The 23,068-nt window shown below is 50.9% G+C and overlaps 1 protein-coding gene across 34 annotated transcripts in view; it reads left to right on the top strand.

Annotated features, from left to right (window-relative positions):
* Positions 1-23,068, top strand: part of LOC100121268 (protein groucho) — a 136,031-nt gene that overhangs the window by 78,690 nt on the left and 34,273 nt on the right. For all 34 annotated transcript variants that reach the window (XM_031925093.2, XM_032597084.1, XM_031925080.2 and 31 more), the window contains one exon: positions 19,838-19,975. In XM_031925093.2, the coding sequence (XP_031780953.1) occupies positions 19,838-19,975 (138 nt within the window). The remainder of the gene's footprint in view (positions 1-19,837; positions 19,976-23,068) is intronic.

Raw genomic sequence — 23,068 nt, 5'->3', positions numbered from 1 at the left:
CGTGTACGTCCGCGCAGCAGATTTTTCGATGCGTTTTTTTTTCGCGTGTCCGGCGGCGCACTCTATAAATCGCCCGGAGATTTGTGCGCCACCGCCGTATTTCAGAATTCAGCCGTCGCTCGCGCGCGCGCGATATCGACGCGAAGCTGCTGCTACTGCCGTGACGCGTTATACACGCGAAAGTTATGTGCTACGCTGCTGTTCGGGGAAGATACGTCGAAACGAGAAATGCAATATTATTTGAACGGGCTATATATTTTTTTGCTCTCAGTATATCGTTTTGTTTCGCTGTGAGTTGTACTGCAGTCGCGCTTCGATTTTTTTATAGAGTGAGAGAGTAGCGTACGTTTTTTGTTTAACCAAAGCCGCTTTACTCTATTTCCGTATATCTTTTTGCACGCAGGGGCCGCGCGGGAGTGGAATAATACGTCGGTTCGAGATACGAGAGGGAGACATAGGGGGGCGATCTGTGCGCGATGCTGTACGCTCCGCTCCGGCTGTATTCGGAGTTTTGTTGTGTGCTCCGCGAGATATCGCGTGTGCGAATTGATTTTGGATGAAATTTATTTGACTGGCTATACGAGAGCGAGACTCGGGGGGAGATTTTTCGCCGGCGCTCTGTAAATGATACCGCGTATAGAAACTCGTGCTTCGAAAGGTTTTTGTTATTAAAAGTACTTGCTCGGATACGAAATCCGTTTCTTTCATTGTACGATTGTATTATAATGAAATGGTCACCACCACCGCGTATCAACACAGTGAACTCTCGAATAATCCGTGCGCACAATCGTTGATAAATATCAAGCGTTTATGCGTACGCGGACAATTCGGCCGTGCCATCAAAGCGGAACAAACAGAAAACTCGTCGATTTGGTCAAAAGGAAAAATTATACAGAGAGCGCGGCAATCATTCAAAAAATAATATTTGGCCAGCGTCGCGCAGCCCCCTCTCTCGCGAGCATAATTGCGCTGAAAAACAAAGCGACTGTAGCATTCATACGTGCGCGCACAGAGAGAAGCGAAAAAGCGTATCCCGCGCGCGAGAAGCGACTGTTTGACCAACCTGTGACGCTGAACGGCTCGCCATTAGCAGTGTGCCTGGATGGCTTTGCGTTTGTTTTGATCGGGCATGGAAAAAGGTCGCTCGTTGCACTAATTCAGTGAGCATAGTGACGTTTTCAATTATTGCTAAACGGCTCATTCAGTTTCGAACAAGCTGAAATTATCCCACGTACGACGAGGATAGCGAAAAATTCTCTCTCGCGTTAACTCGAAAAATCGATACGACGAGTCGCGCCGCCGCAAATTTATTCATAGCTCACACAGCGAGCGGCTTGCAGAGAGGAAAAACGCGCGAAATCCAGCACGTTACATGCACAAAGGGGCCGTATAACGCGCGAGACAAAAAGCATGCAGAGCGCGCCGGGGAAAAAACACGGCTAAACGATCTCGCGCGCGATGGAATGATTTCCGATAAGCGGATCTGCCCCGCTGGCTCTCCATAATCAATGAACATATCAGTTTTGCATATAACAGAGCGCCGGCGCATGACTGATTATACACGCCCGGAATAAACGCGTCCGCGAGCTCGCGCGCGTGTAAATTTGCAAAAGCGCCAATTCCGCCTCGCCTCTGTGTGTGGGTATGTGTGTTATACACGTACACGTGGAAAAAACGAGAGGCAGGTCGCGCACGGGGCGCGAGGTTCACGGATCCGGAAAATTCACGCATGAAAAATATCGCCAGCCACCGCGAATGATTCGATTTCGTTGTTTTGCTCGCGCCTCTGTGTACAGCAGCAGCCTCGACCGCCCCTTGTGCGCGAGCGAGCGATGCACCGGCTGCAGCACTCGAGAGGGGTGGTTTCGATCCTTTCGTCTCTTATTACCGCATCGATTCTTTTTGTCGTCGCTATTGCACCGTGCGAGTGGATGATAATGCTTGATTTAATTTACAACGTCGTCGCGTCTTTGCCTGGGACAGAGAGGTGGAAGTAGAGGCTTTTTGAAATATTCACCCGACAAATGGCTCGACTGTTAAACACGCCGGATTAACGCAGAGAGAGAGAGAGAGAGAGAGAGAGAGAGAGAGAGAGAGAGAGAGAGAGGGCATATCCGGCAGAAAGCTTTTAGTACATTAGCTCAGTATTAAATTAGTATTTGGACGTGCGTCCTCGTTTCATCCGTTTCATCATAGCAAAGGGCTACTTAACCGATGGCCGCGCGTGACAAAATCGATTTGCTTTATTAATGTCTTCAGCGCGTTCTATACGTCGAGTCAATTTCCACCGAAAATCCAGCTTTCCGAGTGTTCATAGAGCCCAGAAACACGGTCGCGAAGCTCTCGTCAAAAGTCGTGTCGGTCAACGGAGCGCAGAAAAAAAAGCACCGCTGCACGCTCAGACCCGAAAGAGGAAGTCCCCGTGTGCGCCGACAAAACCGAAACTCCGACGCGGCTAATTCCCACTGAATTTTTTACTGCGCAGGCAGCGTGTATGGCGAAAAAAAATCCGCACTCGCCGGGCACAAAGACACGAGCGCGCGTCTCGCAGAAAAAGCGCTCCGGGGAAAAAAGAGTCGGGAAACAAAGGGAAAAAAAGTAAGAGAGACAGCGCCGCCGCCTGCACGGCGCGGAGGAGGGAAAACGTAGGGCGAAAGAAAAAAATAGATAGAAACCGGTGGCGGCAGCAGCACTCGGTCGTTCATTTTCCGCGCGCGGCGGCGTTTTAAAGACGAGAGGGACGCGCTGCTGCTGCTGCAGCGTTGGAATGGAACGAAATGACGGAAGAGAGAGAGAAAGAGAAAGAGAGGAAAAAAGAGAGGAGAAGTATGAGGGCCGGGTGACATCGCGCGCACGGGTCTTCGGAAGGCTCGCGCGATTTTTCCGATAGCGAATTTCGCTCTTGGCTTTTTCCTCCCGCGCTGCTGCCTGCTGCCATTTACTTCGTTCTCTTTTTCTCTCTATCTCGCAGCCTTCGCTTTTACTCTCTCTCTCTCTCTCTCTCTCTCTCTCTCTCTCTCTCTCTCTCTCTCTCTCTCTCTCACTCTCCCCGATTATTCAGCTCGACGGCAGCTACTAGACCCCCGCGTTCGATTCGCCCAAAGTATCATATAGCTGCGGCAAACGCGCAGTTGCTGTAACGCCGAAAAAGCTCGAAAAAAATACACGCGTGCACGAGCTGCCAAATTAGACTGCAAAGTTGATTCTCCCGCGGATATCGCTGCAGTGATGCAGAAAATCTCTTTATTCCCGTATCAGGCAGGGGTTATAACGGGGCTAAAATGAGGATGACGGGAGAGGAGGCGAAAAATACAAGAGGGCTTCGAAAAAGCTCTCTGATTAAACGTCATTGGGTCGATGATCGATTTCCGAGCTCGTGCCGCGCGCCGGTCATTCGCTGCGTATACGCGTATCTGCACACACGGACGCGTCGAATTATCGTCGGTCGCGCTCGTTTTTATCAATCCTCCCTCTCCGTGCAGCTTCCCCGATTAATTTCGCTTTCCAGTTCATTTGCCGCGCGCCCCTTAATTAACGCGCTCTCGCTCGAAAAAAAAATTACCATCGAATATTTTCGAGCTGCGCTAAGTGGCCCTTTCCATTCGGATTTTCGAAGCTGTAATATAATAACGACGCCGGCATATAAAATGCTAATGAAAAAGCTTGAAGCTCGTTAAACGACTCGGCGATGTATGCGTATATCCGCGTATATGCACTGGGAAACGACTGGAAAAGAAGGGCAAAAAATTCGGCGCGTATCAAAGCCAGCACCCACACGTCTGCACACACTGCACTGCGAAAAAAGTAGCGGAGGGAAAGAGACGTAGTGATAGAGTGCAGCAGCGGCGGCGGCAGCTACGGAGAAACGGAAGAGAGAGAAAAATGAATGTCAAAGCGCGGGCGAATCGCTATCGACCGGGGCGCGTCGCGCTTTTTTTGCGGACGGGCTCGTTAAACCGGTAAATGAATAATGAACGAGCTGCCGACGAGTGGGAGAGAGATAGAGAGAAAAGAGAGTAAAAGCCGTTCCGCAGAGAGAAAATGGCAGGGAAGAGTGGGCTCTCTGGAAAATGTGCAGGACATCGAAGGGGAGATTGATTGATTTAATAAGCGCCGCAAAGAGAGGATTACTGCTGTGTGCCACGACGATTCGTATAATGAATCGAGGGGCTGTTTCGGTTATTGGAGCGCAGCGAGGATCGGATTTTTCGCGCTCGGAATGAGACACACGACGACGACGTGTATTATAATAACGTCATTGTACGAGCGACGAGGAATTTTTATGCGCTAATCGAGCGAAGCACGGAGAGCGCGCCCGTCACTCGAAACATCAAAACGCCATCAGTTTCACCCTCGTCTCTGACGTGCGTCGTCCGAAAAAAAAAGAAGGAAGCCTCGCGTGTCACACACACACACGCGCACACACACACACACACCCTCTAAATAATTCAGCCGCGCGCAACTTTAGAGCGCTCGTTCGCACCGCTAACGGATGGATTTTATTTACGAGGGACATTAGCGTTAACAGGAACGCTTAATGGCGGCTGACGTCGGAATTGGATTTTTCGCGCGCGCCGCGCGCAGGTGAAGCGTAAAACTCTCCTTCTCCCTCTCAAATGGCTCTTAAAATTCTCGCCGATATCGCTCGCTCGCGAGTTCGTCGAAGAAGAGAAGAAGAAGAAGAAGCGACCGTAAAACTCGCCCCGAGTCTTTTTAAAATCTCATTTGCCGTCGCGGCGGCGGCTGCGGCTCTCAATCTTTTTATACGCGCGTATTCATCGAGGCGCGTTTTTTTTCGCTCTTGCGGGGGAGGAGAAGCTCGCCGAGGGGAGTATATGATGTGATAGAGGGTTATTGCGGGGATTTAGCTGAAGAAGTGAACGACGGTTTTGGGGAATTGTAAAAGATGTCTCCGTTCTCTCTTGATATTGTTTTATACAAGCTGGAGCGAGGGGACGTGCTCCGTTGTCGATGTACTTTCGGAATTAAGTTTGCTCTCTCATTGGGATATAAAAGTCGTCTGACCACAGTCGACCGATACTACTGTAGCCTCGACGATTTGGTTACTTTTTATACGCTCGTGTTTGCTAAACTACCTCAATCTGGAAGGCGAATTCCTCGCCACCGATCGTAACTCACGGGGCCGAATTGCCATAACACGCGTATGAAAATCCATCTCGGCGAACGACGCCGCGCAATTATCCTCGGAGACCAAATAAAGCCACAACCGCAAAGTAAAATAAAAAAAAGAAGCAGAAGCGCAAGAGAGGAAGCGAGCTCTTCGGGACTCTTTACAAGCCGCGACCGAGAAAAAAAGAAAAAAGAGAGATCCACAACAAGAGTCTTTTAGCGCCTTTACGACTGTCGCCTTTACGAGGCGTCCGTCGCGCGCGATATACACACGCGCGCCTCTCGCGTTAAAAGACGCGCTCGCGCGACGGGCATTTGTCTTCGTTCGAGGGGACACAGCAGCGGCAGCCTCCATTAGCGTCTCGCGCGCTTTATGGCGGATTTTACGAATGCAGCCGCGCGTTATTGTGCTCTCGGATGAAAAAGAAGCCGAGAGAGAGAGAGAGAGAGAGAGAGAGAGAGAGAGAGAGAGAGATTCGCGTGCGATGGCTTGGACTCGTTAACGCGTCGTTAAACACGCAGGGCAGGTTTAAATCATCGGGATGAAATGTCGTCGCAGTGGCCTTTATTGTGCGATTTTTTATTTTTCTTCTCGTCGTGTAACGATACGAGATAAGACGTCGGAGTATTTACCCAGAAAAAGAAGCAGGGGCGAGTTTTATTCCTTTATTGAAGCACTCTCTCCCCCAACGAGAGAGACAAAACGAAAAGTAGGAAGCGGAATTGCTACAATAAGCTAGCCCATAACGGGGCGTATAACGAAGTAACGCGATACTGCGACATTCAGCGCCGCCGCGAGGGCCGCAAGTGTGTAAACCTTTGCACACCTCCTCCCTCTTCACTGGCTTCGTTTCCAGGGGTCGCCCCGAGGGAATATGAACCCTCCCCCTCGTCGCCGCGCTCGCCTTCTCTCTCTCTCTCTCTCTCTCCCTCTTGCTTTAATATATTTTTGCTGTATTCTCGGAGAACAAACGCGCCAGCGCAGCTAATTGAGCGTCGATTGATTTCGGATTCGTTTTCTCGCTCGAATGATTATTTAATGGCTGACCCGATGATCCTGATTTGTATTTCTGGACGAGGTTCGTTGCTCGGTTTTTAAGTGAGTCTGCGCATCTACGGGTCGTTCGTTGTATCGAACCTGATCCGTTTCGACAGCCCGGTGTATCCCGAAAATAATTACGACATCGCGCGTAAAAGCTACATCGGTCCGAAAGAAAAAAATAAAAAAGCTCGCGCTCCCATATAACCCGGGCAGTTTAGCCTGACCGCTGCTACTGCTGCCGCGTCGTGTTCTCGCGGCGCTTTTATGCTCGGCGGCACAGTTTTATCGATGCCGCGCGCGGGTGCGTTAGCGTTATATGCCCCGGCTATCAACGACAGAGTGGCGCGCTTGCGCGTCCTCCGGGGCACCGTTAAGAGGTCGCTTACGACCCTCTGAAAAAAAACCTCGTCGTCGTGTGCGTATACGTTGTCTTTTTTCTCCGTGTATACGACGGGGCCGCGATGTGTGTGCTTTGGTCTACAAGCTCCGATACAGAAATATTTTCAAGTCCGCGTTGGTTGTAATCGCAATATAACGCAGGACGAACCGCAGTCGCATTCATCGAAGAAACAAAAAGAAAAACTTGGCTTTGAAAAAAGGAGAAAAATAAAAAGCTCGGGCACGAGGGAGAGAAAAAGAAGTATATAAAATCCATCAGAAGAAAAGGAGCAAACTCGAGGCGTCCGCATATAGCTGGAACAAATAACCAGTGCTCCCCCGACTCGGCCTTTTATCTCTCTTTCCCTCTTCCGTTGTGCGCGCGGCGCCGGCGTCACCTTCAGAGCTCGCGACCGCTTTATTCGCTTTCATTTCTATGCGCGCCTGCCTGCCTGCCCGAGAGAGAGAGAGAGAGAGGGAGAGGCGTTAAAAAGAAATGTCGTTCGGCGAGCGGACAAAGACTCTCCTCTCCCTCCAGCCCGAGAGAGCGAGATGGAAGAAACAGTCCGCCAACTCGGTCGTTAAGGACGATTTTCATAGCTGCGCGTCGGGGAATTACCTCGTCGCGCGGCGACGATGACCCGCCCCGCATTTCCTCCTTCTCGCGCCATTTCAAAGTCCCTCCCCTCATCGTGAATATCCCCCTCGGAAAATCGCGGGATTATTCCATTTGCTGCCGCCGACGTCGACGACGACGAGGACGCAGTAAAAAAGAGAGCTTGAAGGCCGAGTGGAACTTCACGGCTCGCGCACTAATTCTGTCGCTTTCAAGCGGATTTTTCTCGGAGAGAGAGAGAGAGAGAGAGAGAGAGAGAGAGAGAGAGAGAGAGAGAGAGATGGAGAGCAGCGCAATAAAAAGGGCGCGCGCGCGCGGATTACGAGGCAACGGCCGTGCGATATTAAACGTCCGCTGCGCAGCTACTATTTTACATCCGAAGTGAGACCGAGAGAGAGAGAGAGAGAGAAAGAAAGAAAGAGCTGTGTGTGTTTTTTCTTATCGCTGCTGCTGCTGCTTCGGCGGCCTCTCTTTTTTGCACTTTTATTGGCACGTTTCCGCGATTTACCGAAAGCCTCGCTCGTGCGGGCGCGCAGTTATTAACGTCGAAACGCCCGCGTCGTGTGTACCGCCGCTGGCTTCGAGAATCCCATAACGACTTCGTTTTCAGTGCGGGAAAAAACCCGCGCGCCCACTGAGTTACGACCCCTGAAAGTTTCCGTGCAACGGCAGTCGAGGATGAGGGTCGCGGGATATCGTGTTTCGTTATACGGATAAGATTTTAATGAATAAAAAATCCCGATCCCATTAACTCGACGAGAGAGTTAGCAGATTTATCGCTAATCAATTCAAACGAGCTTGCAACCCTTCTTCAGCTTCTTCCCCACTATAGCAGCCCCCTGTGTATAGCTGCAAATTGTTTATCTCGTAGAGCCCGATGCCGTCAGCAACACCACGAGACACGCCAACTCGGAGCAGGCCGAGAGAGGGGGAGTCGGAAGTTGGTCGCATCGCGACGCGCGCCTCACCGAGGGCGTCAACGTCTTAACGAGCAAGTGGCGGGAGCAACGGCGGCGGCACTAATTTGGGTCTCGCCGCTGCCGGAGAAGCCAGACTCTGCTCGGGCGATAAAGGAAGCCGAGCTACTACTGCCGGAGCGAGATTCATTTGTTATGCGCGGTATACACCGAGAGAGAGAGAGAGAGAGAGAGAGAGAGAGAGAGAGAGAGAGAGAGCGCGAGAATTTTTGTTGGGGGCTGCTGCTGCTGCTGCCCCGGATAATTAGTCGTCGGGGGGCTGGCTGAATGGCCGCGAATGAATTGGGTGATTAACATTTCTTTTCCTCGTCTTCTTTCACGGAGGGTGGGTTTTATGTCCGTGTCCCGCGAGAGGGCGAGCTTGATTAAAATACCATTTCGGGGCTGATTTACTTAACAAGCGGCGGCGGCGCCTTGCCAAACTCGCACTTTATCTACTTACGGGGCAAACTTTGTTCCGAGAAATATTCCAATGGAGCGCGCGCTGAAATCTCAACTTCGCCGACTGATAAGCCGAAAGAAAGTCCCCGGAACGGCAAAAGCTAGCGCGCGAGTGAACAATACCGGCGCACTCGCGCCCTCGGCCCGAAAATCGCGGCAGAGAAAAGCAGAGCGCTCTCGAAATTAGGAAAGCAAGAGACTGGCGCGAACTCCCCTCGGGATCCCGCATTTCCGCTTTGTTATACAGAGAGAGTCTGGCTGGAACGCCCCCGTTAATTACAGCCTCGCGCGTACATTACGTACTAAATGAGCCTCGAGCTACTGCTCGCCTTTTCTCGCGCGAGAAACGCCTGTTTCACGGGGTCGAAGGATTTTCTCTCTCTCTCTCTCTCTCTCTCTCTCTCTCTCTCTCTCTCTCTCGGCGCGACGACACGACAGAGAAACTTGCAAAGAGCTCGCGGTAATTTGTTTCGCGATGCTTCCAGTGTTTGAGTTCGGTCGTGAAGCGTATTTGCGAGAGATTATCGAATTTGTACGAGTAGGTATAGGAAGTTTCTTGCTCGCGTGTGTTTACTCGCCATTAAAAGAGCAAAAGGACGAACGGAATCCTCAATCCTGACATACGTCAGCGCTTTTTTTACACACACGCGGAGGGCTAATCGAAGTTCAAGCTCTCGACTTTGCGAACTCGTAAAAGTCCGTCGCCGTTGTTAGCGGACGTTCTCTCCGCGAGTTTTCCATCAGAGCCGCGCGCGGAACAATATCCATTTTTCTCGCGCGCCCCTCGTAAATCTCCGACACGGTCGAGCTTTTATTTACTCCGTTGCTGCAGCGCTGGCTTGTTCCTTTAATTAGCCTCTTCGACTCGGCGAATGAAAAATGTGCGGAAAACTTTTGTCTCCTTATAAAAAGATATCGTGTACATACTGCAGCTTACCCGCAAGCATCGTGAATCCCCCTCCCGACTCTCATTGGGAATGCACACAGCGCGCAGAGCCTGCAGCCGTGGCCGTCTGTGTCGCTGCTCCAATCGAAGGCCAATTAGCGTCCGGGTAATCAAACACGAAATCATACATCGGCTCTGCAGCGGCAGCCGAGAAAGCCTCTTGCGCGATAATCGCGTGACTCGCAGCGGCTATCTCCTCCTCTCTCTCTCTCTCTCTCTCTCTCTCTCTCTCTCTCTCTCTCGCGTACGACGAGAGTATAGAGAGAGAGAGAGAGAGAGAGAGGACTCCCCCTCGGGGTGTTCACACAAGTACACCGACGTACACATACAAAGAGAGGCGCAGACACCGAGCGAGAGAGCTCAGTCCGTTAATGTTTAGCGCAATCAGCGATAATGGCGGTCTATGGCGCGTTTAATCAAGGCAGTAGCCCGTTGCGGCTTGCGGTTCGCGGAGCCGCTCGCCTGCTGCCGCCGCTGCTACGGGTGTAAAGGAAAGGGCTTTATAGCATGCGGGAAAGCGGTCGTGGCGAGAGAGCGAGAGAGCGAGATAGAGAGAGAGAGAGAGAGAGAGAGAGAGAGAGAGAGAGAGAGAGCGAGGGAGAGAGAGGCGCTGAACGAGGATCGTAAAGGGGGTTGGATACATCAGGTGGGCTTAGCGGTCAGCGCTTGGCCTCGCAACGCCTCGGCCAGAGAGTGGCCACTGGCCCGAACAACACCAGACCGCACCGCGCTGCTGCATACTCTCTCTCTCTCTCTCTCTCTCTCTCTCTCTCTCTCTCTCTCTCTCTCTCTCTCTCTCTCTCTCTGTCTGCTCTTCCCTCTCGCTCGCTCGAATTACGCTTCGGCCCTTGCTTCTCTCGTTCGCTCTCTCTGTACGTGTGTGTACCTCGCTAACCGCTCTCGTGCGTGTATATAGCGTTTCGGCCACTACTGCCAGAGTTTCTAGTTTACATATTTTCAATTATACGCTGGCGAGAGGGCGTTTGTTTCTCGTCTGCCGCTGTCGGGTAGAAAAGTGAAACGAGATTTCATCAGATTCGCTGTACGCGCGCATTTTTGTGCATAGTAGCGTAACGCCTACGGCTAATCACACTCTAATATGCAATCCGTCGCTTAGGCACCCGGCGAAGCCTCTCGCGTTCACTTATGCATAAACCCACGCACACACACGGAGATTCACACGTATTCGTCTTCCGCATTGTATACACACGCGCGTACACTCAGAGAGCTTGCAAGCTCGCTCCGGTATTAACCCGGAGTGCTTTGGATTTGCATACGTAGACGCGACATCACGGCGACCCCTAATAAACAGCGACAGGCGGTGAGCTGCTGCTGTGTTGCGCTTTCAAGGTGTTCTTCGGGCTTTGCACGCGAGCGAGCGGCCGGAATGGCAAGCTGACCGGGCTTGCGGTCTGAATCGTGAGCTCTCTCTCTCTCTCTCTCTCTCTCTCTCTCTCTCTCTGTCTCTCTCTCTGTCCTGGCGGTTCGCAGCTGCGAGTACAAAGAGACGTTGAGAGATGCGCTGACGTGCGGGTATATGGCTGCCGCTACTCTGCTGGTACTTTGAGCGCGTGTCTCTGTCTCTCTGTCTCTCTCTCTCTCTCTCTCTCTCTCTCTCTCTCTCTCTCTCTCTCTCTCTCTCTCTCTCTCTCTCTCTACGCTGTGTATGCGCCGCGCTATTCATCCTCGTTTGCTAAATAAACTGTAGCTGTGAAATTCCAAGTCGCGCGTCGAATTTTCGATCGTTAGCTTGGAATTCTTTCCGTCGGAGCAGTCCGATAAACGAAGCGCTTGTACGATAATTAGTATAGTCCGCAGCAACGGGGCGATCCGATTCATTACACCGCGCGAGCAGCTGCGGGAGAAACGACGACTGCTATGGTGGTTATATTCTGTTCTCACTCGAGTGTAGCACCGATGGCAGAGGGGGGAAAATCGACACCTCGAGCATCAGCCACTTTAAACACGGCCATAAGTGGCGAGAGAGCGAAAGAGAAGGAGAGCGCGACAAGGGGGAAGCACAGAGCTTGCACGAGCGGGCGCTTTAATTAGCCCTCGTGGACTCGATTGACTCGGGGCCATTGTCAGCGTGCGCTGCTACTGCTGCGCCGCTTCTCTCTCCCTCTCTTGGATACTCTTCGGACTCGACTAATATCCCGGGCTAGCCCTAATTCCGTCGCCCCCGCTTAATCGATCATCGAAGCACTAGCTCTCTAGAGCGAGAGAAAGTTATACCTCGCGAAGGTGGCAGCAGTAGCAGCGGCGAAGGCGGTGGCGGCGGCGGCAGTGGAGTAGTGGTAGTCGAGGAAAGGAGAGGAAATTGCAGCCGCGCGAGCTAATTAGGGATTCGGATTAAGCTCTCCTCCGAGGCTCTTTCGTGCTGTTAACCGCTAAAGTAGCACCTCCGCCACTTAAAGCCGTTTGCGTACACACGCACGTATAGACTGTATGTGTGTATACCGACGCCCTCGTAACCGGCTTTTTTGCTTCCTTTTTTTTGCGGAGGCGTTTTCTCCGAGAAAGAGAGAGAGAGAGAGAGAGAGAGAGAGTGCTTGAATATAGTATACTCACTCTCTCTCTCTCTCTCTCTCTCTCTCTCTCTCGGCGCTCGCGCCAGAGCAGCAGCTGAAATTTATTGCGGGCATTTGCTCGCGGGAGCTTTGTAAACTGCTGGGCGGGTATAAAAGTCGCTGGATTTTATGGACGGCTTGGCTTTTTTTATTAATACGAATTCGCTCGCCGCCGCCTCTCTCTCTCTCTCTCTCTCTCTCTCTCTCTCTCTCGCTCTGAATTGTTTCTTACGTCGCGGGTTCGCTGGTACACATTTCTTTCTCTGTCTCTCTTTCTCTCTAGAGCGAGCGAAATCAACTATATAATCGCGAGAGAAAAGATATCGCTCGCTTGACGAACAAAAGCTCGGAGCCCGTCTGAAAAAGAGAAGCTATATATATATCGCCGAAAATCGCAATATCCCACTCGCGTCCCTCGCGACCGACTATTATATATTCGCGCTCTCGAGAACGCAGTGCGGATGCGGGGCCGTGAAAAAAGAGAGAAGAGACGAGAAGAGAGGGGCTGAAAAATAGAGAGATAGAGCGAGAGCGCGCGCACTCGACGACTCTCTCGAGTGCTGACGCAGCACTCCCAAGTTCAAACATCCAAACATCCCGATCTTTCGCCGTCTGTCAAATACTCGGCGGCGGCGGCAGCGTATAACCCTCCCCCTCTCGCCGCCGCCTCCGCCTCTCGCAGGCGGCTGTGTGAAGGACCACTTATCCTCGGACTCTTCTCCTCTCCACAATCTTCCGCAGCGGCGACGCTGCCTGCTCTCCAGACTACTTTACTTTCGCCCTCGCTGTATATAGCTCCCATTGGTAGTTGTGCAGCTCTCCAGGGCGCACAGTAGCGTAGTCGGCGCGCTAATGCTCCCATAAACGTCTTTGATATATATTCTTGGAATATCGATATGCGAGAGCGAACGGAAAATAAACGCCCACGATATCCCATACAATCTATACACAATGCAACGAACAATGTTAAATAGCTTTGTGCACTTAACCCAGCTCCCAAACAATCAGTACAATTATTATACGCCGCGCGCGCGCGCGGATCCAGCGGCCGGAGCCCTCCTCCCATTGTTTCAATTTATTCCGTTCTCATTATATACCCACACACTGAGAGAACTATATATTAGTATTATTAAGTGATAAAATATCATTCGCTGCTATTATTTATTAATTTTGGTCAATTTATTATTAATATTAACTCATGAGCAAATGTGATTAAAATATCAGATTTGAAATTTAGTACATAACCAGTACTGTTTGAGTAAGTGGTCAGCGCGCTCGAGAGGTATTCCCATTCCAGAGGTCCAGGTTCGATTCCCGTCGCCGCAGAAAAATTTATTTCTTTCGTTTATTTCTTTCACTTAACAAAATTAAATATCAATAATAATAATAATAATCATATTCGAATAAGCGCGTAAAATTGGCGAGAAAAAAAATTTTAATTTCATTTCAGTATAGAAATTACTATCTGAGATAGTAAAATTTAATACAAAGCAAGTATAACCGTCCGTTACTATATAATATAGTAATTTTTCCTGCATATGTAGTAAATTTTAATATCTAGTTTTCTCAGTGCACGCACGCAGCCACATATACTCTACAGGCTGCAGCGGATAACGCAAAATAACGTGATTATACGCGATTGAATCGCATTAGCGCTCGCGAGCACTCGCATTAATGCCGGCCTAAAAATCGCGCGGTGCATCACGCATACGAAAACTGTACAGCAGCCGTATTAACGTTATCGAAGCGCGTGATTCCCCGCCGGCGAAACGTTCAATTTCGCTGATCATTTGCCGGCTGCCGCCCGCCCGCGCTCTCGAGAGCCGGCAGTTTTCAATTATCGTCGCTCGGCTGCGAAATTATACACGGACGCGTTTTCGCGCGCTATACTCGTACGTGTACGTGGAAGCGAAATGCATGTATAAGCAGTAGTCGCCGGCCGCCGCGTTGCTGCACACAAATTTATTTACAATATGTACACATTCGCAGCGGGGGGGGGGGGGGGCGCGTATCCCTTTGTTCGCACAACGGGCGCGCGGTCACATAAACGATACGAATATTTACAAATGAAAACACAGACGCGCGGTTGCGTGACTGACACGACGAGCGGGAGAGAACGAGCGAGAGAGATAGCGCGGTATTCGCGGTCCATTGAAAGGGCGGACGCGTAAAATTGCGACCGCTGCGCTCGCTGTGGAAAATTAGCCGAGCGACAATGCGAGAGAGAGAGAGAGAGAGAGAGAGAGAGAGAGAGAGAGAGAGAGAGCCGCTATGCCAACTTTAATATTTATACGAGCAATTTTCAGTACACCGAACCTCCACAATTGCGCGAGCGGCCGTCGATCATAGCCCTGACAGAGCTGCGCAGGAGCGGGAGTTATACGCCGTCGCTCCGTAGTTGAATATTTGCGCGCCGCTGCGCGAACAATGGGTCATTTTTTAAATGTCCCGCTCTGCCGCGCTGCTCTCTGTACTGCGGGATTTATCTGGTTATGCATGCCGCGCCCCGCCCGGATGAGCCTGCCGTGCGAGAGAGAGCATATTTTTCGAGAATATTTTTCGCTCGCTCTACACTCTCCGCCGATGCGAGTACATGTTTTTGTATACTTTGCTTTTTTACGCCATCGAGCATAATCGCGCCGGTGTGAATTTTATAGCAGTCTTACACACGCTTCGCTTCAAGAATCGCTCCCGTGTCGGGCAATCCAATTTCGCGATAGAATTAATTCAATTAAAGCCGGCGATGCAAATGAACGCGAAGCTGCTTTACGATTCTTTCAGGCCGACGACCGGCTGCTGCGCGTAATTCGGCTCTCCGCAGAGCAGCTGCAGCGAAAAAATAATAGGATTACGCGAAATCGAATTATCTCTCCCAACTACGCATTACAGTCGCTCCCTTTCAATTACCAGCCAATCAGCCCTGAAAGTAGTGGGAATTAAAAAAAACGTACAAGTTGGATAGAAAAAAAAAATTACTCGTCGGCTTTGAAAAGCTCGCGCTGCGGCGGATAGGAGACACGTTTTCATTATACGCCACGGTACAGAGAGCGAGCGATTAATTAGCGCCACGCGTGCATACCTAACGAATTCGACTGGCGCGCATTAATCAAGAGGCCCGTTTTCATTTTTCGAGCTGCTGCAGAGCGGCGAGATGTACACAATAAAAAAGCTCTCGCGCGGTGTAATAAAAAGCCGGCTGCGCTTTTTCCCCGCTGCGCCACGACTTTTTTACTATTCATAAAGCATCTCTCGCGCGCGCGCGCGCCGGAGCCCAAAGAAATCTCAATAAAACCTCTCGCTGCTGCTGCAGAGCGTGTACGACAGAGAAAAATCGCAAGAGAGAGAGATACATCGCGCGCGACTTTGTCCCAAGCTGAAAAAGGGCGGAGAGAGACGGGGAGGGGTGCAGTTCGTTCGTTTATACGAGCCGCGGCGGGATTCGAGCTACTGCTGCTGCTGCTGCTCTCGGCGTATCGGATTATCGGAGTATCTGGGGAAAAGAGGGAGTTGTAGTGGTAGTAGTCGTGTGCTGCAGCGCGACGAAGTCGCTGCAGCGAAAGCATTCGGTTCACGTCGGCGCTTTACAGGCGAAGAATTTTATCGGTGCAAGCGCGCGCTCGCGCGAGCTCCACTTGGACGCTTTGCATTTTCATAGCGCGCCGCGCTCGCTGCAGTGTCGCTCTTCTTCTTTATTCTTTTTTTTCGCTATACACGATGTCTTTTTATTCGCGCGGGTTTTCCAACTTTTTTTTTCATCCGAGGGATGAGCTTTTTTTCGCTCGCGCGGTGTTGAATTTGAAATCGCGAGACGGAATATTTTCAATTCGAATCTATGATATCCTCGTGCGCCACGGAAACACAAACGAGTTGAGCCGAGTATCCATCAAACAATTACCGCGCGAAAATCCCCCTCGCAATCTCATCAGCATCAGGCGCGCATAACTCAAACCCTCTTTCGCCGCACGTTCCGGAGGACTTTTGCGCGCACGGATCTTGAGTAACGACTCTCGGCCCACGAGAAGAATCCCGCGGTGGCTCAGATTAATTCCTTCGGCTCTTTGGCGACAAGTAGCAGCAGCGGCAGCGGGAGAGAATTATGCGCGAGCATTGTATAGGCGCGTATTCGTATACGTAAGTCGAGAGAAAGAGGGAATCGCGCGAGTACGCGATGTACCGATGCGATATTTATTCGATCCTCTGACGCCTCGCTTCGCTCTCGGAGCTGTATATAGGTATAAGATATGGCCCTCGGATGCTTTGGCTGCCGTCCGCCTCTCATTTACTCTTCTCATCCTCCCTTTTTGCTTGCTACTACTCTTTCCGGAGCCGTCGCTGCGAGTTTTCCCTTCCATTTGGTAAATTGCCCGGCGAGATACGCTGCGATTTTAGCCGAATTGTTTCGAGGAGCTTGTATTTTTTGCAACGTCGTTTGTCGGAGTCCCGTTGAGTATGAGAGATGCTCCGTTTAACGGCGCACGCGAATTCGTGAAATTGAGACAGACGCCGGGAAGGAGTTTAGGTGTAACGAACGTTGAATCCCAAGGTCCCGAGAGAAGAAGACAATAAGCGAGAGCGAGAAAAAGAAAGAAGTAGACCGAGCGGCAAATCGGACACGGCCGCGCACTCGAGAGCGAGAAGGAAGGAAGGAAGGAAGAGAGCGAGGGAGTTGTTGTTTTAATTACCCGTCGCCGTCGTCCGCGAGTGGTAGTCATTAAGCCACTAATTATAACGTACGCGAAAATGAGTCGAGCCATCCGGCGGCGTCGCGCGAGAAAAGGGGTAGAGATATGCCGGCACCTAGCAGCCAGCTGGAAAAGGAGGAGAGATAGAGTCGAGGGAGCAGAAACGACAGGCTGAAATTGCCGCGCGAGTGAGGGGGAGAGATAGAAAGAGTATAGAGAGAAGGAGAATGGGTGATTAAATGTCTGAGAGAGAAAGAGAGACGGAGCGCAAATAGGAGAGGCAGCAGCGCTGCCGCGGTGGAAAAAGGTCAGGATAGAGAAAGCGCCGAATGAGAGATGGAACGACTGAGCGAAAGCGAACGGCCGAGAGATAAAAAGAGAGTGAGAGAGAGAGAGAGAGAGAGAGAGAGAGAGAGAGAGAGAGAGCGACCTCTAGCGGCGTGGGAAATTGTAGTAAAAGGGTAGCAGCAGCAGCAGCGCCGAGAAAAAAGGACGACGCTATGCGGCGTAATTGCGTTGCCGAGAAGTTTTCCCCGGGTGAGAGGTAACCAAGAAAATAATGAATGGCCCGGCGAGAGTGAGAGAGAGAGAGAGAGAGAGAGCGCGAGGGCTTTTCACGGTGCGCGCCGCAATTCAGCACTCGACGCAAGCGCAGCGCGCGACTTTTCCGGTGAACTAAACGAAATGGCCGAACTTTTCCGGGCGGGGGGCGCTGATCCCTCGATGCCGTCGCCGCCGCAGCTGCTGCAATGTCGTTATATACCATCCCCCCACCCTCTCTTTGTCCCTTCCTCGCGACAAGTGCACGAGCGGTGTTTATGTTCTTCCACTTCGGGATCCTCGCTTTTTCTTCTTTTTCCGCTGGGGGTGTAACGAGAGCGCCGCGATCGAATAAAAAGCCAAATAGAAATAAAACCGGAGATATTTCTCTCCTCCCGGCGCGCGCGAGCTCTCTGAATTTATATGCCAAGATGCCTTCTCCCCGCACACATCTCATCTCCTTTTTCCCCGAAAGCGAGCTCGGTGCATTGAATTTTTATATTCCCCTGTTTCTCCGTTTCGTCGCGTCGCGGCAACTCCGCGCAATCGAACGTCGCTTACGAAACTCGAACGTAAAATCAGTCATGGATCTCATATCCTCGGAATATATCGATGCCGATGACGCACCGCGTTCGTATTTCCCTACGCGATCAATTACTAAATGCATCGTCTTGGCGCATATACCCGACCGCCGGAGTTAAGCCAAGAGTCTCGGCGATATTTCAATTAGCATAGATACGCGCCGCTGCACCACAGCTCTCTTGTACTGACCGTGCCAAAAGCGAATCGCTCGTGAAAAGTCGCCCTCGTGCGAATCTGACAAAACTGTTTGAAATTCAATTTCTCCGACCATTATATACGTATATCTCCGAGATTTATACGCTCGAGCGAAACTTTTCCAAAGTCAGCCATGTGATAATTTTTGCAAGAGAATCGTCAAAAACCGCACCGACGACTTTCAACGCGGACTATACGCTGCGCAGTGAAAGGCACGCTATGTACGCGGGCGCACGTGCGGAACGCGCGTATTTACACCTCCTCTCTCTCTCTCTCTCTCTACTCCGGCGCGCATGCATATACCGCGTAATGGACGTAAATCAATGCGTATAAATAGAGTGGCGCGCCGAATAGATTAACATCGCGCGCTACTCGCGGAGAAACACGAGGCGTTAAACTGCTTCCTGCTAAAGCGCGCGATTAATTCTACTTATCGGATTTATGTCCGCGGCCGACGCGCCGCGATATCGAGTCGATAATGTGAGCGGGAGCGAGAGAGGCAAAAAAGACGTTAACTGAATTAGACTCGGCGGGTATAACGAACTCGCGCGCCGGTACGTGACTTACTCGGGAGAGAGCTTTTTCTCAGTCGCGGAGATTTACCTCTCGGTTGCGAGTGCGTTGTTTACGTGCTTGTTGAGCGTGTGCGGAGTTTGTTTTTGTTTCGCGGATGGATATTTTTAGACCCCTTACTCGATTATTTGTAACGAGTATACGTCCATATCTGTCTCGAGATTAATGCGCTGCTCTGCAGGTCGTTTCGAGATTTATCGACTGCTCGGGTATAGAGTATACGACGTCGCGCGTGTGACTGCGTATTGATTTATTATCCGAGTGGTGTATTTATCGCGCGGTTATAATTCAATATCGATAATTTCGCGTTCGATTCGCCCGTGCAAGAGCGGCTGCACTTCTATTAGAATTAAAAAAAAAACCGCATGAAAATATCCATTCCATACAATAACAGCGTTGTATATTTTGCGCGATTTTATATTTTTCCCTTGTCGCTGATTGGAAACGACTGGGAAAATATTTGTGCCTCTGCAGAGCGGCTGCGTATGCGGTACATATAGTGGGTCAATCAAACTCGCTTTCCGCCGCATGATTGAACCGCCGCGAGCGCGCAAATTTAATTCAATTTCTGCGTCAGTACGTTGTGTCGCAGCCTCGGGCACTTCCGAAGCGTCATAAACACGACCCCTCTGATACGCGGCCACACTGTCTGCAGCGATGCCGTGTACTTGGAGGTTTTATACAGCGATTCGTATAAGGTGGAAATTTTGAAACTTTGAAAGCTGCGGTCAAAACAAGATAGTTTTGGACTGGCCGGCTTACTCCCGCAGTTCTTGGCAAGCGACCATAGGCGGTCCACAGGCACTTTTCCATTTCCTTTCAGCTTAATCCGAGAGCCGAGGCTAGATATAGTGGCGGACAAATCGTGCCGAAATTCCCTTACGTTGGCCCTGTTTGGACCGCTTACGCTATGACTGCTTCAGTCTTCGTATTCAGTGCTTTGGCATAAACAAAACGGTATAATAACTTTGGTTAAAAAAAAATCATCGAGTAGCTTTCTGAACAATCCTGCCCCCTCAACACCGAGACTATTTTAACGGTTAAACACAGCTAACTGTACCCTTCGCTCACATACGCGTCAGCTACAATGTACGTGTAGCATAAATTTCTCGGGAGACCGTGCAAGCGAGAGCTTGGGACTAATTTGTCGTTTCTCTGATTGCAGACGGAAATAGCGAAGAGGCTGAACGCCATCATCGCGCAGATCCTGCCGTTTCTCTCGCAGGAGCATCAGCAGCAAGTCGCGACGGCCGTCGACAGGGCGAAGCAAGTCACCATGACCGAGCTCAACGCAATCATTGGAGTGAGTATATCAATCACGCAACATACGTGTATCTGTCCATTCCCTTCCCTCTATACGCACAGCTGCTCTATCTCTCTCACTGCAGCCGCGAATGTATATCGAATTTGATTGTCAATTTCACCCCAATCTGCTGCGGATATCTGATGCGCATTATACACAATGAGGGATCATAGCTGTCCGTTGAACGTCGATATATTTAGCGTCTCGAACGTGCGCCGAGTAATTCAATCGATTCGCGGTACGCGGCGAAGCGATAAAATGAAAAAAAAAAGCTAAATGCACTGGCTATAACAAAAATGCATATCCGCTGTCGATTGTAAAATTTTATGATATTTTCGAAATACCGCGCGCGCGTATCGGGCGATAATCGAATTTTTCATACAACACATGAACGAAATTGCAGCAACGGCATAATAAAATCGAAATACCCGAATCATTTGCATACATCGCACGGTCGGAGTGTGTTACAAGCGCTGCCGCGATCGAAATCCTTTCCAGGTCGGTTTTCCATTAAATTAGCAGCGGCTCACGCGTCGACACCTCGAGCAATTGCCGAATCACGTCTGCCCCGTGTGTGCAACACACGACACGCCCTCTCAAAGTCAATAATTCCCATCTGATATACCTCTCGACACATCTATCGGCTTCCAGCCGTCGTCGACGTCGTCTAGACCAGCTAAAACAAGGAGATTCGAGCTGCAGTGCTACACTCCGTACCCGCTCGTGCAGTGTATATGTGTGTGCGGGCGCAGGAGCGGCTTGTGTATTCACCGCGGCTGCCGCTGCTCTTCCCACGTGTATTACGCCGACGAAATATAGTTAGGGTACTTGGCGCGATTGAGAACCGCTGATCGCGTTGAGCTGCTCGGCGGCGGCGGCGGTAGTGCTGGGGGTATTAGGAAGCAGCAGCAGCAGCAGTAGACGCGCACGCTCGAGGAATTCGAAAGCGGACGCGGACGGATACGTTCTATCTCTCTTGTACCCGATTCAGAAGGAGCTGGCAAGATAGAGAGAGAGAGAGAGAGAGAGAGAGAGAGAGAGAGAGAGAGGGGAGGGCGAGATCTCCCTCATCCCCCCGAATCCCGAATCCTCCTTCAATATTGCTCGAGCACTCAATTTCCTCCCTATTAAGCCGCCGGCTTTCCTCAGCCCACCGCATCGTCTTCCGCCTCTCTTCCTCCTTCCGTTCTCTCTCTTGCTCGCTCGCTCCTTTCCCTCCCACAGCCGCGCGAGCGAGCGCACGGCTCTTATCCTCCCAACAGAAGCGCCGGCAGCTCGCCGAGGAACACGAAGTGGAATTGATAAGGACAGATAGCGGGGAGCAGTCTTGCTCCCTCTCCCAGCTCCCGGTATATATAATCCTCGTCTCTCGCAATCTTCCCTTTCCTTCCTTCGCTCGTGCGCTCGGATAAGTTATAGTGTTATGGCGCAGAAGCACCGACTAATCAGCATTCCTTTACCCCCGCGGCTGCTGCTGCTGCTGCTGCTCCGACTGACTCCGACGCTCTCTCTCTCTCCCTCTCTTTCTTGGCGCTGACAGTGACGGGGCGGCGAGAGACGGAGACAGACAAATAGTAAGCTGGAACTTCGCGCGAGCGAGATCGTGTCTATATAGCTGGAATCCGCGCGCGCGCGACGACGACGTCGCCTACGTGCGGCAAATCCTTAGCAGGATTATGAGGTTTCTCCTCGTCCTATCTCCGTCCCGTCTTTCTCAACCTTTGACCCGCTCTATAGCCTCGAATCTATTTTTTTTTCCTCAGCGGCGCCGGGGTAAGCCTGTATTCACAGGATCGATTTTATTCATTTTTTAAAACGAACGCTCAACGTCGTAACTTTTCACACAGCAACTATAACCCTCGGGACGTTTTCCCATCCATAAATATCCTTCCTGGTGCAGTGGAGAGACAACAAATAAACACAAGCAGCTCAATGAGCTCCCTCTCGTTGAATCGCCGTGTCACTCGCCTCGCGCGTGTATTTTCCGCATCCCCCTCTCGTTTTCTCTCTCTCTCTCTCTCTCTCTCTCTCTCTCTCTCTCTCATCCTTTCCGCGCGCTGTATATCCATCTCTGTCCGTCTGTCTCCTACACTGGCTTTTTCTCCTCTCTGCCTTTAGCAGCGGGAAGAAAACTCAACTCGGAAAAACGAGATTCACAGAGTGAGAGAGCCAGTCCAGCTGCAGGCACTCGCGAGAAAGCCTTCCATCCCTCTCCCCCTCCTCTACCAATTGGATCTCTTCCCATTTTTGCTCGCTTCGTCTTCGCTTTTCTCTCTCAGCGCCTTGTTGCGAGTAGCGGTTATAAAGCGACTTGCGGTTAATACCGAGTTTTTTTCTCCCTTCGACGATATACCCTTTCTCTCTCTCGTCGCTGTGAAACGGATTGATGAAGTGCTGCAATAATTTACCGGCGTTTCAAGAAAGTCCATTAGCCTTTTTCCGATCCATCCGCGAATTACGTAAGACTCGAGAGACAAAGCAGTCACTACAGTAGTAGCTTAGCGTATAATGGACTTAAAATTGAGCCGTTAATTGCCGATCGGCTTCGGTAGCTCGTTAAGCGATATAATATCTCGTTATTCCGAACTCGCGAAATTCCCTTTTCGCGTTTACTTTTTCATCTCGCAAATGCAATTTCGCGCGCGCGTATTGTATAAAACCGACCGGAGCTCTTAACGCAGCGAAATTTCATTTCGACAAACGAAATCTTATTTGAATTAGCGGACGAGCGAGATAGAGAGGAGCCGAGGAGGAGGAAGACGAAAGGGGAATACTCATTGGAATATATAAATTCCGCGGCGCATCCAATCATTCTTTTTCCCTGCCGAGCCAACCCGCTATCTACTTTACAACCACTCCGTATTTCTCTCTCTCTCTCTCTCTCTCTCTCTCTCTCTCTCTCTCTCTCTCTCTCTTTCTCTTTCTCTCTCCTTTATCTTGGCTGCTCTCTCTCCGAAGATGCAGTTTCTCAACCAGGAAATATATACAGTTCTGCGCGACCGAAGAGGCAGAAGGAGGAGGGGGAGGGGGAGAGAGATACCCTTGGGGCCGCATTCAACGAATAAGTGGAACTTATTCCAGCGCCTGTATCGC

The sequence above is a fragment of the Nasonia vitripennis genome, chromosome 2 (genome assembly GCF_009193385.2).
Source record: "Nasonia vitripennis strain AsymCx chromosome 2, Nvit_psr_1.1, whole genome shotgun sequence".
In the NCBI taxonomy this organism is placed as follows: domain Eukaryota; kingdom Metazoa; phylum Arthropoda; class Insecta; order Hymenoptera; family Pteromalidae; genus Nasonia; species Nasonia vitripennis.
Note: the sequence above shows the minus strand (reverse complement) of the source record. Positions and strands in the feature narration are given on the sequence as shown.